Source organism: Ambystoma mexicanum, chromosome 10, assembly GCF_040938575.1.
Source record: "Ambystoma mexicanum isolate Mex_15411 chromosome 10, UKY_AmexF1_1, whole genome shotgun sequence".
In the NCBI taxonomy this organism is placed as follows: domain Eukaryota; kingdom Metazoa; phylum Chordata; class Amphibia; order Caudata; family Ambystomatidae; genus Ambystoma; species Ambystoma mexicanum.
The window spans coordinates 303,951,827-303,970,111 of record NC_090932.1 but is presented as its reverse complement, the minus strand read 5'-3'; the positions used below and the strand labels follow the sequence as shown (position 1 = coordinate 303,970,111).

Genomic DNA, 18,285 nt, shown 5'->3' with positions numbered 1-18,285 from the left:
CACACCATATACAATTGGTGGAAAAACAACGGTCCAAAAAGAATGTACAAATTGGTGCACCGGAAACGGAATACCTAGTGATAGTGAACCTATATTGGAATCCTGTAGCCGAGGGTAACAGAAAGTATATTTCCACAGTTATGGACTTGGTAGATGAAGTAAGAGGTGGGGCTGGAAGAAGAAAAGTGATTCTTTGTGGTGATCTAAATTGCTCCTGTTTTGGAAGGAATGGTGAGGTTTTGTGAGTTGCCTTAAAAACTTTGAACATGTCAGAAGGGAGAGGGCTGGCCTGGAATCTGGCAATGGACTCAAGGGACCTCCACTTACTGAATGGTCAAATCACTGGTGACATCCCAAAGAAGTTCACATGGTTGAGGGGTAAGCAGGTTGCTGCACTAGATTACATAGGTGTTACCCGTAATATACTGGCAGAAATAAAGTCATTGGTGGTGAGGAACGATGACATTAGTAATCATAAGATGCTCACCTTACTTTGGCAAGACTCAACTGAGAAGCCCGTTGATAGATATGATGTGAACCTGGTTGCCGTTAATGGAGGACACAGATTAAACATGACTAAAAGAATTAGGAGCATCTTAATCTCGCGGTTAATGCAACAGTCAGCTGGGGGATCAGGTGAGGTGGTTTCTGACATGGTCGATTACGCAACACTCCTGCCGCCCTCCGATAAACCTAAAATTCCTTCTGGAAGTAGAAGGCCAAGTTATTGCCACAGTTACGATAGTGCTTTGGTTGAGAGAAGGCGGGAGTTCAGAAGAGCCCTCAGGTGGGCTGTCAAATGTAGAGGGGACCAGGTCGATCTACTCAAAATACAACTCAAGATCTTAAAGAAGGAGTATAAGGTATGGGTCCGCTGGCACAGGCCTAAATAATTACAACAGAACGCTGAGCATATGTTTAGAGCGGTCTGTGGGAAGAACATCCAATAGCTCTGGAGTTGTCTAAAGGATGAGAACTCTCTGAAATAAGTGCTCCAAGCTAACATTGTCTTGGAGGTTGACTGGATGGCACATTTTAAGAGAATATACAAGGGAAGCAATGATCAAGTAGTCGTGGGCGACAGTCCAGTTGCTTGGATGTGGATTGTATCCTCCGACATCAAAGATGTCAGGCTTCAAATTACCAAGGTCAGTTCTTCAAGGGCCTGAGGTACGGACAGACTGACAAATGTCATCCTTAAAGAAGACCCCGAAGCCTGGGCTCTCCTTATGAGCACTCCTTTTAAACACATAGAAGAGGGGAAGAGGATTCCAGAATCTTGGAAGACAGTGATGATCCTTCCAATATTCAAGAGGGGCAATTGGAACGATCCTAAAAACTATCGCTCTATTTCCCTGTTGAATGTTATTGAGAAGATCTATGGATCATTGCTGCTCTCCTGCTTGACCAAGTGGGCTTGTTGGAAAAATTACTGCAACAGTTTCAATTAGGTTTCGTCAGAGGCTGGGGGACCGGACTTAACATTGATATACTGTCAATTTTAAAAGGGCGTGCTTTGGGAGGCAGGGAAAGGTATTGCATCGCCTTCATGGATCTAGTTGGAGCTTTTGATAACGTTAATAGATGTAAGCTAAGGAGCAAATTGACCAGATGAAATTTCCCAACAGACTTGTAGGAACAACTAGAATGTCTACACACAGGCACCTCAATAAAGGTTAGATTCAACAAGGAGGACCTGTTAACGGAAGAAATACATACATTTAGCGGGGTGAAGCAAGGTTGTCCCCTCGCCCCAACTCTGTTCAATCTTTTCATTTCTGACGTTGGGTACTGCCTATCAAAGGCAAAAAGCTTTCCTCTGACTGTTGGAGGTGTAAAACTTGGTTATTTACTGTAAGCGGATGACCTTATATTGATCGACCAGACAGCCATTGGTATGCAAGTTCACTTTCCCGTCTGGAAGAATTTATAAAACAAAATGACTTGCAGATCAATGGCTCGAAGACCAAAATTCTGGTATTGGAGAAGCCACAGAGGAAGAAAAACCGGGGACACTCGTGGTGGTTGGGCACCTCGAGGATTGAACAGGTGTCCGTGTTTAAGTATGTGGGTGTTTTAATCAACACGAGTGTCAATGAACTAATCATGGTTGAATCACCAGGGGGAAGAACAAAAATAATGGCCAATTAAGCAAAATTTATTAGCAGAAAGTATTGCTGCTTTTCCCTGATTCCAATCATGGAGTTCTATAAACTTGAAGTGACTCCCTCACTGGTCTATGGGGCATATGCTACACTCTTTTTCCCAGACGGTGTGTGGGCAAAGCTGGAAGTAATATTTTGGAAAAAGGTGTTATGCCTCCCCAAATCAGTGCCTATCCAGATCATACGACGAGATTTGGCGTTAATGTCTCTGAAGGCTAGGGTCGATTGGGCATGTTTGTCGTTCTTTAGTAAATGCATCTTGGAAACTACCACTCCTCTTTTCATGATTTTAAAACAAGAAATAGACAACGACAAAGGTCGAGCATTACAGCAATGGGTCAAAATGTGTAGGGATTTATTGGACATAGTTGGCTCCTCAGAAAATAAACTAAAAGATAATCCTGACAAAGTGAAAATAAAAGTCTACAGAACAGGCTGGATATTAACCTCCATGGAAGCCAATGGATTAAAATTATTTTATCACCTGAGACACTAAGTGAGGGCATTTGGGTCTTTGGCAAAATATTTTTTCCCCAATGGTTATTTTAGATCTCAATTCATGAAGATTAGATTGAATTTAATGCCTACGGCGGAGTTACTGACCCTGAGCAGGAAGACGAGACTCAGAGTGGTTACATGTGATTACTGTAAAAAGCAGAGGGCGGAGGGTAACTTAAAGCTCTTATTGCTTTTTTTTCTGAAAACAATCCACTTTAAGTCTTTTGTGGAGGCACATAGCACTTTATCGGCAGAAGATTGTTCTCTTAATTAGCGAGCAAAATACCTCTTTGGTACTGGCAACAGTTTTGTTTTTATATGTTATTTTTAAATCAAAGATGAAATAATTAAGCAATATGCCCCGAGCGGCGGGGGCATTACCGACTCAGGTAATGCCCCAGGGCCCATAGTTATAGGCACAGAGCAAAGCAAGGGCCTTAACGAAGGCCCCAGGGCATTACCAGAGTCAGTAATGCCCTCGCCGCGAGGGGCATTTAGCTATTAGTACCCCAAAAATGTGTGACCGGGGCACTAAAAGCCATATTTTTTTCCCGAAACGCCAGAAAAAAGACGGCAAGGAAAATGGCCACCATGGAAAGGGAAAACGGAGTCTGTTTTCCCTTTCCATGGCGGCCATCAGGAGCGGACACGCTGGAAACAGAAGTGTTTCCGGCGCGTCCACTCCCGAAAAAAAAGAAGGTAAGTGGGGTTGGAAGGGTGGAAGGGAGGGGAAAAGGAAAAAAAAAGAAAAGAAAAAAAACATACCTGGATCCCCAGCGGGGGACGATGGAAGTCTCCAGCCGTGTGGAGGCTCGGAGCGGGGATGGCCCCGCTCCAAGTCTTCACATGGGCCACGGCTGGAGGCTTTCATCGTCGTCCTCTGAGGACAAAGGCATAGAAGTAAGAGGGGTGGCGAGGGCAGGGATGTGGAAAGAGGGAGGGAAGGAAAAACCCTGGCAGGGGGCGAAGGTAGCCTCTCAGCCTTGGGGAGGCTCTGAGCAGGGATGGCCCCGCTTCGAGCCTCCTCATTGGCTGAGGGGTTGCCACGCCCCCCCGCCTGCGACAAATGCCGTGGAATCCCGACGGAGCGATTCCCGGCCTGGAAACGACTCGGCGAGGGCCAATCAGAATGGCTCTTTCATTCTGATTGCGCCCTCGCCGGGTACTAATGATGAACAAGAGTTATGAGCTGCATTTTGTATTTTAGAATTGTAAACTTGTGTTAATGATGAACATTTTGATGGGATGATTAATTTTGTTAAATGATGATTGGATGAAATTGCAAAAAGGTACCTTCTGCTGTGTTGCAGTATAAAGGCCAGGCGACATCACTTCTGTTATATTACAGCACAGAAACAAAACTGTTTAGTGAATCTGCATCTCGTTTGATATATTACAGCACAGGGACACAGGAGCATTTTCATATAACAAGAGGCATAACATGATATCCTCTCCCTCATATGACAGCACAGCAGCATACGTACATGTTGGGGCTTGGTGGGGGTAAATGTGCACAAGGAAAATGGGCAAACCAAAAGCCATAGGGGTAAGGAGAGAATGTACTTGACGCTTAACAATGGTGCAAGCAGTGGAGCATCTTCAGGACCAGATGGTATTTAGTAATGGTCTATTGCTTTCTCACTAAGCTTTGGCTTATGGGTGGGGCTTAAGTGCTACCTAATAGCCAACACTAAAAACACAGTAATGGTCTAGACATTGATTCTGCCTCACTCAATATAAGATCACATGGAGGCCATCTGTTACTGTAACGCCAGTATTTCCTATGGAAAAGAGTGAACTGCAGCGATGTATTATGCTATAATGTGTAATAAATCATTGGTACTATCTAAAATTAACTTTATAGAAGTTCACATACATTCCAAAACTTTGGCCCATAGGAATCAATCATGACAAACCCTAAAGGTCTGCCATGGATAGGGTGACAAATTAGGTTAGTCTTTGTTTTGCCACACAGCCGCAGCAGGAGTGAGCAATAAGCCAACTGGCAGCCACAGGTAGCCCCAAGAAAGAATTCAAAGTCTAGATTTGAGAACCAGCAGGCCTTGAAACACGGCTTCAGGTTGAGCTCAAGCAACACTCTCAAAATGGAGATCACTGAAAACCCCAACTGCTCCAGGGTGCAGGGCACCCTAAAAAACTAGATAATTTAAGGACCCTGGTCTAAGTTCTGACTGATGCCCAATTCAGTACAGGAATGGAGGGTGCCCAGGTGAGATTTGGTGTTGGATTTAGGTCAGGCTGGTAGTGGTTGGGGGTTCCAATCAATGTGACTCAAACCCATGAGCCAGGTAGAATCAAACTAGGAATTCCCAACAAGAGTGACATCTGACGAAACTACCCATGAAGCAAAGAGCAAAGAAGCAGCGAAAACAGTGACAGGAGCCCTTAGCAGGATCCAGCAAGCACCACAGGCCAGCACAGAGGAGCACAAGGGTACACCCAGCTAGCAAATGCAACTGTCCCATGGAGAAGACAACAGCTGGAGAAGAGCCAGGATGTCTCACAACAGAGCTGATCTAAACAAAAAAGCATCCCTACAACATAAGATTCAGCAAAAAATTAAGTATTGGATCGGACAAATGTTTTATTGAATTAGCACCTATTAACAAAAATGAATACAGAGCCCTACTCAAAGTATCTATCTTTAAGAACCATATATCCCATAAAAGAACACAACAAATGACAAAATTTACATTTCAAATGACAGGTCAACGTTTTCAATGCAATGGTCCAAATCTGATACACCCCTAGAGGAATCCACCATATGAAGGGGTCATATGCAAATTTGCAATTTGTGTAACCAATCAGTCCATTCTATGGAGCACACAAAATATCTAACAGAACCGTTTTCTTGAATTCATAACAATTTTTCATAGTTGAACGCGTATTAGTTAATAAAACCCAACGTTTCACCTCCATGCACATTTGGTGAGTCTTCTTCAGGGATGCAAGCAGCCCAGGGGCAAAACCTTGGTGTAATTAGGAATAGGAATGGGTACTTGGTTCTGGGATATTTTGTCAGTAAGTGACCTTACTTTTTAGGTTCTCAACAGCCACTGGGGTTTCCAGGACAGTGAGGCCAGGAGAGGCCCACCAACCATTAGGCACTTGTGCCAGCAGAAGGATGGTACCTGGGGCATGGCAACTATAGACAAGGAGGAGTCCAGCAAGGACAGACAGCCCATCCATCAAGGAGGACTGAAAGAAACAAAGGACAAGTCCACCAAGGGATTCCTCCAGCAGGGAAAAGCAGGAGGAAAAGGATAAAGGACCCATGCCCAGCCAGTTTGTCCACCCCAGTATTCTCAGCAGGAGCAGATCAATGGACTGCACTGATAAACACATTCACTCAGGAGCTGTCCTAAGCCAGCCCACCCATCACATTACAAGCAACACACAAATGTTTGGATGGCCAGCCAATTGACGCTGGCCAGAAAAATTGCTAAACACACAAGCACTCCAGCACAGGATGTATATTAGGATACGTAAGGGACTTTAAACCAGTCTGGACTGGTCTAACCCAAAAGTAAGGTTGGAGGTTGCCTTTGGGGTCTCAGGACAAGCTTACCTCAGATAAATTGCCATTTTGGACATACCTCATGGTCCACACAGACAGGGAAAGGCTGCAAAACAAAACAGCTGTAATCAGGGCGTAAAACACTACATTAGCCGAAGGGCTACCACAAAGGGGCATTGCCTACTAATGTGGTAAATGTGGCTATAACCCTGGTGCAGCCAAAACTAAATTACATCTGCCACCAGCCTACACCACAACCTACTTTCATGGTGATAGAATCACCCTGGGACCAAAATAGGGTACTTACAATACATCCATGCATTGGTAGCCATACGGGCAACAAAGGGCAGCACAACAGGAATAGGGTTGGAGTAACAGGCGGACTTCAGTAGAAGACCCTCTTATTGCAAAACGAAAGTCAAAAAACTATGGAAGCCAGAAGTGGTAGGCAAAAAGAGCCCACAAAAATGTAATTCTGCCCTAACATTTCTCATCTAATCCTACATTGCCTACCCAAGTTGCTGTTAAAGGTACCACCCTGGTTTGGATTGCTTCTTTTCCCCCTGTAAAACCACTGAAAGGTAGGATCCCTCAACATCAATCTTGGGCCAAGAGGCCGGAACACGGTCTTTCAAGGAGCTCAGACTTGTCTCTGTTTCTATATCACGCAGATGATGCAAGACCATGGCTTTCTATGTGATCACTACGCTGATGATACATAGATCTTGCTCATATTGAGTAAAGGAGAGAGTGAGATGCCATCAACCCTTGTGCCTTGCATGAGGAAGATGGACTGCTGGTTGTGGTACATCTTTCTAAAGCTAAAACTATCAAAAAAAGAAGTCATACAAACTGCTACCTTTTCCACCCAAAGGTCCTGCATGAAGAATTGGACCCCTGCCCCCACTGCCACCCCCCACTGCTCCCTCAGCTTGGGCTCATGCCACCAGTTTATCAGAATTCACTGCATAAAGCGATCATGGGCACCGAAACAAAGATGTGACACTATCTGTCTCTGCTTTATGCAGTGAATCCATGTTGATCCCCGACATGTATGCATGGGCACATGGCAGGGACCAGGAATTGTGGTTTCCATGATAGGCATGCTGGCCATCAATTAAATTAATTCTTATGGGGTGAGGCTGTTTGTAGCAGTTGTACAAAAAGTGGAACTGTCTGGTAGAATCCATCTTATCCGCTGGGATCAGATTCCTGATGCCTGCAGATAGGTCATGGATTTCCCAAATGGAGATCTAAGCCCCACCAGCAAACTCCCATTCAGAGTTTCGTCATGGCATTCCCGCTCCATGAGGGCAATCATTATAGACTGTGGTAGATGCAGAGAAAGCTACCACGCAGCTTTCTGCATGCATTTGCTCTCTGTACACCACAGGCAAAATGTGGCCCAAAGAAGTACCATCTGAGCATCTGACTATGCAAAGCCCAGAACAACAGGATAATAATTTGGGTTGTTTGATAGATGCAGACTTCTCATTAGCCATGCAAATGAGGATGCTGGCAAAAGCAAGGTTTTTCCACTTACAACACTTAAAAGAAAATTCCCACTCATGGTTTTTGCCCATCAGGTGCCTGATCAAATGCCAGTAGGGTCTCAGTGCTGTGCTTGATTATTCCAAAATCATAAGTGTTCTGCCATTTCTGTTAAAGCAACTGTAATGCCCTATAGGCAGAACTGCAGGACTATTGCTGAAGATCCTGCACAGGGAACCCAATGATCACGTGAGAACTCTGCAGTGATTACCCAGGGACAGGAGAGTTGAATGTAAGGATTAATGCAGTGTCCACCAGCCAATGAGCTTTACCCACTGTTTCTCAGGTAAAAATAACAACACTGTACACCAACCTGGCAACTTAATTCTGAAAATTCCCTTCTTCTAAAGATACCTATTTACAGAAAGGTACCTACTGGAAGCTGGAAGTAGGGTGTTTTCGGTAGAACAATCACGTCTTTGGATTACACTGCCATTTAACCAGAAAGAAGAAGGAAACTAACTATACTTTAGAAAAAGGCTGAATACTCTGCCCAAGTTAAAGTTACAATTATGAATTCCCAAGTAGGATATTGTGTTCGGTATCCTATGATGGAAGATGGAAGAAGCTAGGCTAATGGCACATACAATAAGTGCAATTCAGTATGAATATATTACATGTTACCGCACCTTATATGGATACTGCAAGTCACCAAGGAGTTGCATGGCCAAATAGAGGAACGAGGCCCAAGGCTGAGTTTCTTTATAAAAGGTAATGGAACTCTGAGATGAGTTTCAATAACCTTCTTACATACAGTAGGGAATTATTCTGCATAATACATGGCCATACAACGTGTGTCCATTTTAATCCCTGGCCTTTTGCTTGATCTAATTTAAGACTTTTTCCAGTTTCTGATACTGATAAATAATATAGAAGAATCTGATGCAATGGGAGCGAAACTTGCCGCAATGCTGTGAAGAGGGACTGATCCGAGCTCCTGAGACGAATCCTATATACAATCTTTTCTGCCTATGTGCTGAAGCTGTTTTTTCACTTGAGACGTGTCGGAAGGTGTGTGACTGCAGAACAGATCGGTAGCCCAAAGTGACATCTGTGAACGGAACGGCTCCCAAGATGGTGACCGACTTCTGTTGCAGGAATGATGGGGGCGACATGCTGACAGGCTGTACGCATTATGCCCTGGTGATCGGATTTGGTCTTTAAGTGCACGTGAGAGGAGACCCTGGCGCCTGGCACAGCTGGAGGTGTGGGATGCTGTACATGAGGACATTTGGTGGGACGGCAGCGTGAGTAGAGGAGGAGCGGTAGAACCCAACCTGGTTAATGGGCGGTTGAATTGCGGATTGGAGCCCCAGTTAAAAGTTGCTGCTCGCTGTAAAGTGAGAAGCGCATAGCTGAAGCAGCAGCGGTGGACCGCGCTGGGTCAATTCCGTTCAAGTTGATTAAAGTTGAAACAGACAATCAGGGTAGGTTGGTGATCCTTCATGGCTGCATAGAACATAGAGAGATAAGAATTCATATGCTCGGAATCATAGCGCATCTGCCTTCTTCCGTTACCTCTATGCAAGGCTGACGCACCTTGAAGGAATTTTTTGAATATGGGGGGGTGATTTCAATTGCACTTTGAACCCCTAGCTGGATAGGTCTGACATAGATTTAAGCAACCTTCTCCTGCAGCTAGAACTTTGCAAACCGTGCTACAGGCTCTCTCCTTGGTTGAAATGTGGCGTGCTCTCAATGGTGACAGTAGATGCTATTCTTACTATTCTGCGCCACCCACGGTTCATACTAGGATTGATTAACAATTCAATTGGAAAGAATATTTGAATGAGTTTGTGGAGGCTATGATGGCAGGGCAATTTCTGACCATTCCCCGTTGGTTGTTACTTGGATCCTGAAGGGTACGACTGCTCCAATCCCGATGTGGCATATGCATGCAGATGCCTTGTCTGATGAAGTCTTCCTAAATCACCCAGAAGATGTGGTAACAGAGTTCCTAAATATCAATGTTGGGAGTGTGGACAAGTGGAGCATGGTCTGGGAGGCCCTTAAGGGGGTGGTGAGAGGCGAGATGATTGCCAAGGCAGGGGGCATCAGGAAATCCTTAATTGCTGAGCCAGGTGAATTGGAAAATAGTATAAAGGAACATGAAGGGATAGGCGGGGGGGTGGTCCCAATGAGGATTTTTTGTTGCCTTTACACATATCCTGTACTGAAACCTGGGAATGTCTTAGAAAGTTTGATTATGTTACATATATATCTAGGATGCATAGGGAGGGAGATAAATCTGGTTGGTTGCTGCCATGGCTATACAAAAATGAGAGGGCCAGGCATGTGATCAAGGAAATTAATTATGAGTGTGGTGTAAACTGGAAGTCCCGGGTGGAAATCAATGATGTCTTCAGTAGATATTATCAGTCCCTATAAGGTGCCAGTGAAATTGATAATATGGATGAAGTTACCGATACACTTTCACATATTGAGTTGCCCAGGTTGACTGCAGAACAGGCTGCTATCCTTGAAGTGCCCATAACTGAAGAAGAGCTATGGAAATGGTGCCACTAAAATCTGATAGGATGCCTGGAGGGGGCGGGCTAGCGTCTGAGTTCTCACAAACATATAGTGAGAGGTTGGGACCTGTTGTGCTTCATAGGGTGTTTGAAGAGGCATATGAATGAGATTGGTTATCTACCTAATGGCATGCACAAATCTGTGAAAGTTCTGGTTCTTAAGTCTGGAAAATCACACTACATATGCGACTCTTATAGACCACTGTCAATGCTAAATCAGGACATCAAGCTATTGACTGCATTGCTAGTCAGCCGATTGAAGCAGTTTATTAGTTCCCTGATACATTAGGACCAGACCAGTTTTATCCCGACTAGAAATATGTCATTGAATTTGCACAAGCTCCAGTATATCATTGATAGGTTCCGATCACATGACACTCCATGTGCGGTCGTATCATTGGATGCCGTCAAGGCCTTTGATTCTGTTTATTGGAAATTGATGTATGCTGAGCTGGATAGATTTAGAATTGGAGAAAGGTTCGCTTGATAGGTCAAGTTCATCTACTCTGAGACTGTTGTTTCAGTATGTATGGGTAGACATATGTCCACCCCATGGAATATACATAAGGGCACTAGACAGGGGTGTCCATTGTCGCTAATGGTATTTAGCTTGGTGTTGGAGCCGTTCGAAGTGTATATGCAGACCGCGGTCTGAATTTGGTGAAGCCGGGATAATGTTAGATGGGATGCGCCACTTGATTTCTCTGTACGCAGATGATTGTCTCTTGTACTTGCATGACCCTGCATATAAGCTACTTTTGGTGTTAGAGGTGTTGGGCAATTTCCTGAGGCTCTCTGGCATCTCCTTCAGCAAAGATTAATGTTGCCTTCTTGCCTTTTCCCGCTAGCTGGGTTACGTAAGAGTTCTCTAGAGGATCTCCCGCCATTGGGTATCAGAGTTGGAAATGTGAACATTTCGATATTTGGGGGTTAATATATGGCATCAGCCGGGACATATGCATAAAGGCAAGACTGTTAGTGCTGAGGAGGGAATCGCCAAGGCAATGAAGTTCTGGAGCCGATTATCACTTTCATTAATGGGGAGATTTGCATTAGTCAAAATGGTGGTGTTACCCCGTCTTCACCAATGTTATGTTTTTTATCTCGAGCTCATTCTTTAAATCCCTGGATTCACTTATAAAAGGATCCCTTTGGGACAGGAGGAGACATAGAGTTGTGCTGTCTGCACTCAAGCTGAGCTATGAGGACGGTGGGGTCCAGTTACCTTGTTTTGAGTTATATTACCTGGTGGCTCAAGCGCAGTACTTAGCTAGATCACTGGCGGATGAGCTGATAATTCAATGATGCGGGAAGTCATGCAGCCAATTCTTCTCAAAGAGGCCCTGTGGATTGTTGATAGTTGCCTCCCCGATAAACAATATGTCCTGGTCCTAGGGAAGAAGGTGTGAAGTAGAATGCAAAAGATCCTTGGTTTGGGATATGCATACTCCCCAAACATTCTCTTGTCGACAAGAACATTTCGGGATAGGAGTGATGAGTTGTTATTTAGAAGATGGGAAGAGGCAGGCACTTGCCACATGGGTAGCTGTTTTTAAGGACTGAGTTTCCAGGGATTTCTCGGATGGATTGGACAACTATGGTATACATAAGGGACAATTCTTTTACTAACTTTGTAAAAAAACAAGTGGTCTGTATGGCCTGAAGAACCCAAATGTGACAATATATTGTCCACACTATACGATTTGGAAGAAGGGTGGAAATCCCTGTCACGCATGTATCAGTGCTTGATAGAGGTAGCTAGTGTTAGACTATTAAGAATCAAATGTGTGTTGGACGCAGATTCAGACTGTGTGCTGGATGATAAACAATGGGACACAGCATTAATGTTCATTAAAATGTCTCTCGCAATGTACGCTTCCATCTGGGGCAACTGCATATATTGCATAGGAAGTATATGACTCCACACAAAATTGTACATTTTAACATGCAGACGTACCTGAGCTGTCCACCGTGTAACGGTGAGCTTGCGGGTTTCATGCATATGTTTTGGCAATACCCGAGAGTGTGCGCCTTTTGGCTCCAGATCCAGGAGGCATTGGTAGCGGCAGGTGTGAGTAGATATAAGAGGGCTCTTACTGAATGCCTACTGTGTATATATTCCCGCTCGGATAAGGCTAAGCCTATAGTTAAGCTTGTGGATCTGGGCTGCATACTAGCTAAGCGGAGGATTGCCAAGTTATGGAAGGAATGTGTGGGTCCTAGTTATAGAGGGTGGTGGAATGAGATGCTGAAGTGGTCTACAGCTGAAACGGTGGAATAGTATAGGGCCCTGAAGAGAGGTATGAAAGAGCCCACCACAAACGTCGATGCTTGAAGGGTGCACCTGCAGGCAATGTTCTGTCATTCTGATGACAGACCCCACGAGAGGTTGGATCCTCTTACACATTTGCTTGAGATGCTTGGTGCGATGATTTAATTAACTGAACTGGCGTACATTAGGATAAGTACATGTTGAGCCCTGTCGTATGTTTAGCCCCCGGACGCTTGCCAACTTAATTCTTTCAAAGCATGATGCCAGAAAGCAATGTCTTCTGGCACCCCGTATTGCCATGTTCTTTGCCCTGTTGTTTTTGTCTTATGTTTCTGTACAGTCTAATTTCATTTGGAGATACTTTTGTATAGCAATAAATGATTTTAAAATAAATAGAATTTGATGTGATAAAAAATAAATATGCAGCTAGTGTATTGAAGAAAAATTGTTTAAGTAGTTAATTAAAATGCATCCAAAACGTTTTCGTTTTGTGCTTTGTACAGATTACAGCAGAATCTTGCTCTTATGTGCTAAACTGCATCAATGCACAAAATGAGCACTTCCAGAAACAGACTTATAAGTTCATGGCTGTAAACTTTCACAGAAAGCTACTTTACAAGAAAGGAATTTGAAAAATGGCCACTGCTTTAATTAAGTGCTGCACTAGCAGCTGGTATTCTGCCCTGTGCTGGCTTAACCAGAAGGCATTGTGACGTCACAAACCAACTGTAATAACGGATTGCAGAACGATAGTGATGTCATGTTCTTATTACTGGTCAGTAGTGATATCACAGCTAGCCTGTACTGTATGGGCTAAAGAACCCCCTAAAGTACGTTAAAAGGAAATTGCAAGTGACCGAGGATTTCCGTGACCGAATAGAGGAACAAGACCAAAGATCATGGAACTCTGAAGTGACTTGCAAATATCACTTTTTCTGTACAGTAGGGGGTATTTCCTTCCTTATAATCTATGGCCACGCACTGTCATCTCCTTACCTGGCGTCTTGGTTAATCTAATTCAAGAGATCTTCAATTTGCTGTTCCATATAATTAATGTAGAATGTGTTTGGATTTTAAAAAGCTAATATGCAACTTGTAATGTGAGGAGTTTAATACAAATGAATTGAAATAACTTTTTCAAGTGAAAATATGCTAATTCTTGCTCACATGCTAATTCTTGCTCACTCCAAAAGTGCACACATGAAACAATCTTCCTGAATCAGTTCCCTGTCAATCACTGCCCATAAAGTGTCACAGAAAACTCTTTTACAAGCACGTCCTTTGAAAAAATTGTCCCAGCTTTAAGTGTAGCGGTGAAAGCTGGAGGTCTGCTTGGTGCTGGTACAAGCAGCAGGCACTGTGACGTCACAACGGAAGCGTGATTATGCTTCCGTTGTGATGTCATTTTCTTCTTACATGTCAGTTGTGATGTCACAGCCAGCCTGTACTAGGAACATTATTGCCAGGCTTTTATACAGATATTGCTGTCTTTAGGTGTTAATATTATTCCTAGATTTCGCTTGGAATTACTGAAGGTAAACTTGAGTGTTCCTTAGCGAAAATATGCACCCCCAAAGGTTCTGTGGGCGCCTTGCTTCTATAGTAAAATGCTTCGCTTGAAGCTATGGGCATCCTTTGACGGCACTTTACAGAGGATGAGCTTTTCCCATGAATTCTTTAAACTGAAATATTTTGCATAGACTAATGAAGTAGGGATGTAATAAAATACTGAGCACAAAAGGTGGAGCCTGTTTTGTACAGAGGGCAGCATAAGGAGTTAGAAAGTGTTGGTGAAGATAATGTGGGGCCAATTCACTAGAATATGCCCCGAAGCAACATTGGATTTGTCCAAATTTGGCATTGCTAGGGCAAATCTTCCTTCTGTATTTAGGAAGATTTGAAGAGTTGCTCAGAAGCACATTTGAAGAGGATCGAAGGCTTTGCAGAGGGGAACAGTGTTTTTAGGAGACAATCTGTGATTTTTTAAGCTTGTTCTTTAGAGTGAAAGCAAGATACCATCCAGAATAACGTGGCTCTCTTTTCTGGAGGTATTGTGGGCATCGGCAGGTTTTGTCACTAGAATATGTCCTGCGGCAACATTGGAGTCGTCCAAATTTGGCTGGGCTAGGGCAAATCTTCCTTCTGTATTTAGAAAGATTTGAAGAGATGCTCAGAAGCACATTTGGAGAGGATCGAAGGCTTTGCAGAGGGGAACAGTGTTTTCAGGAGACAATCTGTGATTATTTAAGCTTGTTCTTTAGAGTGAATGCAAGATACCAGCCAGAGCAACGTGGCTCTCTTTTCTGGAGGTATTGTGGGCATCGGCAGGCTTTGTCTTTCCCTTTCCAGGTCTTCCACACGTTCTGATACATCTGCTCCCTCTATGAAAGACGTTGGACACTCCTCTCTTGCTATCTGATAAATGAGAGCTATTTGGGTGTGGCCCCAGGCTATGCCCAGTTGGCATGCTGGGTTCCTTGAGGTTGTGTCCATGCCTCGAGCAAAGCGCCCACTGAGCATGGCTTTGAATTTCAGCCCAAAAATGGTTAATTTGATGTTATAATTGAAACTCAAAGGAACAAATTCCCACAAACGAACAAGTTATAGTTCCTAAACCAACATTAACTCTGACACAACCATGCACTGCTCATGACGCCGCATATGCCAATACAAATGACAGGAACGTTGCCAAACATAGAACTGTACTTGAGCAATCAAAAGAGCTAAGGAAAAAAGTAGTAGCCTAAAATGGATAAGATTGCTTTCAATTTAATATGAGAGCCAACTCACACAAAAACCCAAAACAATTGTAAATATGAACTTAAAGACCCGAAGGAGGGAACGAGACAGAGGGAGAAGGATAGAAGGAGAGAGAGAGTGAGAGGAGATAGTGAGGAGAGAGAGAGAGAGAGAGAGAGAGAGAGAGAGAGAGAGAGAGAGAGAAAGAGAGAGAGAGAGAGAGAGAGAGAGAGAGAGAGATGGGGGTGGTACCTGGGCAGGGCAGAGAGAGATTGGTGAGGCATCTCTCATATAGATACCTGTTCTCTGCTGTCTAATGAAGAATTGATGGCAGGGATAGAAAACCAGAGACTGCTAAAACAAACCAGTTGTAGACTTCCCAAATTTATCAGTACTGCTGAGAGCAGGATCAGTGATTCTACAAACGAGTGAGCTGTGATACTTGCCTTGCAACTGCGACTTGACTGCTGTAAAAAGGGCATTAGGTCAAAAGACCTTTTTCTAAAAACCGATTAAAAAAATTATCGATTCAGAAAGACTGTTCCGTGACCGCACAGAGCGGTCTTTCTAGATCGAACTGTGAGCCTTTGCCGCACACAAGTGCACACAGGGGCTGACAGGCTCTGTGAACCCCAGCAGAGTCGTCGCAGGAGAGGTCATTTTTTGTCTGTATGTGCGTGTGTGCGTGTATGTGTCTGTGTGCGTATGTGTGGGGAGGATACGTGTGTTGATGGGGTGGTGTGTGGGGAAATGGAGGATTCAGTGGGTTAACCCCCTCCCGATCAACGGGAGAATCAGCGGGAGAGGCTGGGGATGGGGAAGGAGGCGGGCAGTATGTAATATTTCAGCATTTTAAAGCCAAAACAAAAACGGCCAAAACGAATCAGTCTTTTGTGTGTTCAGCCCTTAAAATGCGGAAATATGACCTAGAACCGTAAAAGGTTGTTTGCAAGAATCAACCATGAACAAAAGCTGCTGACAAGGAACGCCCTGGTACAAGGGGGGGTTCAAGTCACAACCACATCAGCCGCTCACTTGACGTCATCCTAACTCACCTTTAGCTCCACCAACGCCTCTCATCCCCACGGGTCCTGGAGGTCCCTGGCTTCCATCATCTCCAGTGGCACCTTTGAACCCTGAAAAGAGAGTGGGGAGTAGAGCAAACGTGTGACTTTGAGAAAAACAATAAGGGGCAATATGACACATTGGGCCACAGCACTAGTTTGGTGGTGCAGTTAAAAAGTGGCGGTACTTCCAGTAAGACCAATGTATTTGGTAGTAACAGAATTACACCCACTTTCACGGCATTGCCATAGTCAAGGTGTCGCGTTAAAGGGAAGGAGACACCTCTATACAAGCACTGGAAGCATATCCTCTACTTTAACTCCAAAAACAGGAGGAATTGCCACAGGCAGAATGAGCACCTGTGCAAATTCCTCCGAATCCCCCATGGACTGCATTGATTGGGACTTGGGCCACTGTCACCATGCTCATATCCTGCCAGTCATTCTGCCAGGCCATGTAGCGGTAACAGTAAATGAGCCTGGCGGTAATTCCTCACAAGTTATCACCAAATTCCTAACGATACCCATGGAATTTATAATCCATGACAATGCCACCTGAGCAGAGTACAATCCTGGTGTTCATCCTCATTTATGCCCGAAGAAGAAGCATAACATATGTGACATAAACAATAGGTCTCTATTGCAAACCAGAGAAGGGTCAGCTAGTGTTTAGCCAGCAGATCAATTTCTGCATCTAATCATGGGTCAGTTGTGATCGGACAGATAATGGGCCTCATCACAAGTGGGCGTATCCGGCAGTAAATCCGCAGGGATACCACTCAATGCAAATAGCGTTACTGCAACTCAGGCTGGCGCTACAAGCGCCAGATGCCGAGTTAAGGTGGGGCAGTAAATCCCCATTCATATTGGGTCCATTGGACCCAATGGGGCATTTTCGGTACTATTACCCTAGTGCTAATAGCGCCGTGGTAATAGCTCCAAAAATGTGCAGAAAGTGGCCAGATTTACCTCCAGCTGAAAGCTGGAGGTAAATGTCCAACTTTCCGCCCAACACATAGTTGGGCGGAGCAGTAAAGCGGCAGTAATAGCATTACCGCCACATTTTTACAGCTCCGTCCAACTTGTGATGAGGCCCAATGTCTTTTGTGCCCAGTGTCAGGTCAGCCAGGATTGAATCCACAGACTGCTCTGATCCCAGAGTAAGGTCAGGTGTTTCTGTGCCTAGCAGAGGAACATCCAGGGTTAGATATAAAAATGGTACTGGCCCAGGAAAAGATTAACCAAGATTGGATACCCAGGTGCTTCTGTGCCCAGCATAGCGGTACCCAGAACAATCTATGCCCATGAACAATTTTTAGGACAAAGTCAGTCACAACTGAGAGCAAAAGTAATGTTCTCTGCATAAAGCGAGATCAATGAGGACACGACTATGATATAATGTTATGTATCTTTAGAGGGTATACCAACAAGGACCTAGTGCACAGGTCATTTTTGCAGTCATTCTCGGATACACAATACATTCTATGTACCCAGAGTAGGACCCATCAGTACTGGATGCACAATGCGTTCTCTAAGCATGGTCTCGGGAGGATAGCTCAGGGGCAACATGCTCGCCTTGGAAGCAAGATGACATGGAGCACCACAGGTTCGGTCCCCAGGTTCGCGCTCAGAAACCTCTGGATATTAAGCGCATTATAAATAACCTATCATAAATCATGGATGGGAGGCAGCTGGTTTCAGACACACAGAGAGTTTTTGCTGTGTCCAGAGCAGAATCAGGAGGTATCAGCTAACAAAGTCATTTTCTGATTTCAGACCAGGATTTATCAGTTCAAATGTCAATAGGAATTCTCTATATCCAAGAAAGTGCCACCTAAATTGTATGCATAGGGTAGCTCCTGTGCTCAGGGCAGGGCCAGCCAGAATCAGATACAGAGGGAATTCGCTGTAGCTCTGTGAAACAAGA

The 18,285-nt window shown here is 44.4% G+C and overlaps 1 protein-coding gene across 1 annotated transcript in view; it reads right to left on the bottom strand.

The window, feature by feature from the left end:
- Window positions 1-18,285, bottom strand: part of LOC138491383 (complement C1q and tumor necrosis factor-related protein 9-like) — a 42,090-nt gene that overhangs the window by 9,723 nt on the left and 14,082 nt on the right. The window contains exon 4 of the mRNA XM_069617881.1: window positions 16,350-16,430. Coding sequence (XP_069473982.1) covers window positions 16,350-16,430 — 81 coding nt within the window. The remainder of the gene's footprint in view (window positions 1-16,349; window positions 16,431-18,285) is intronic.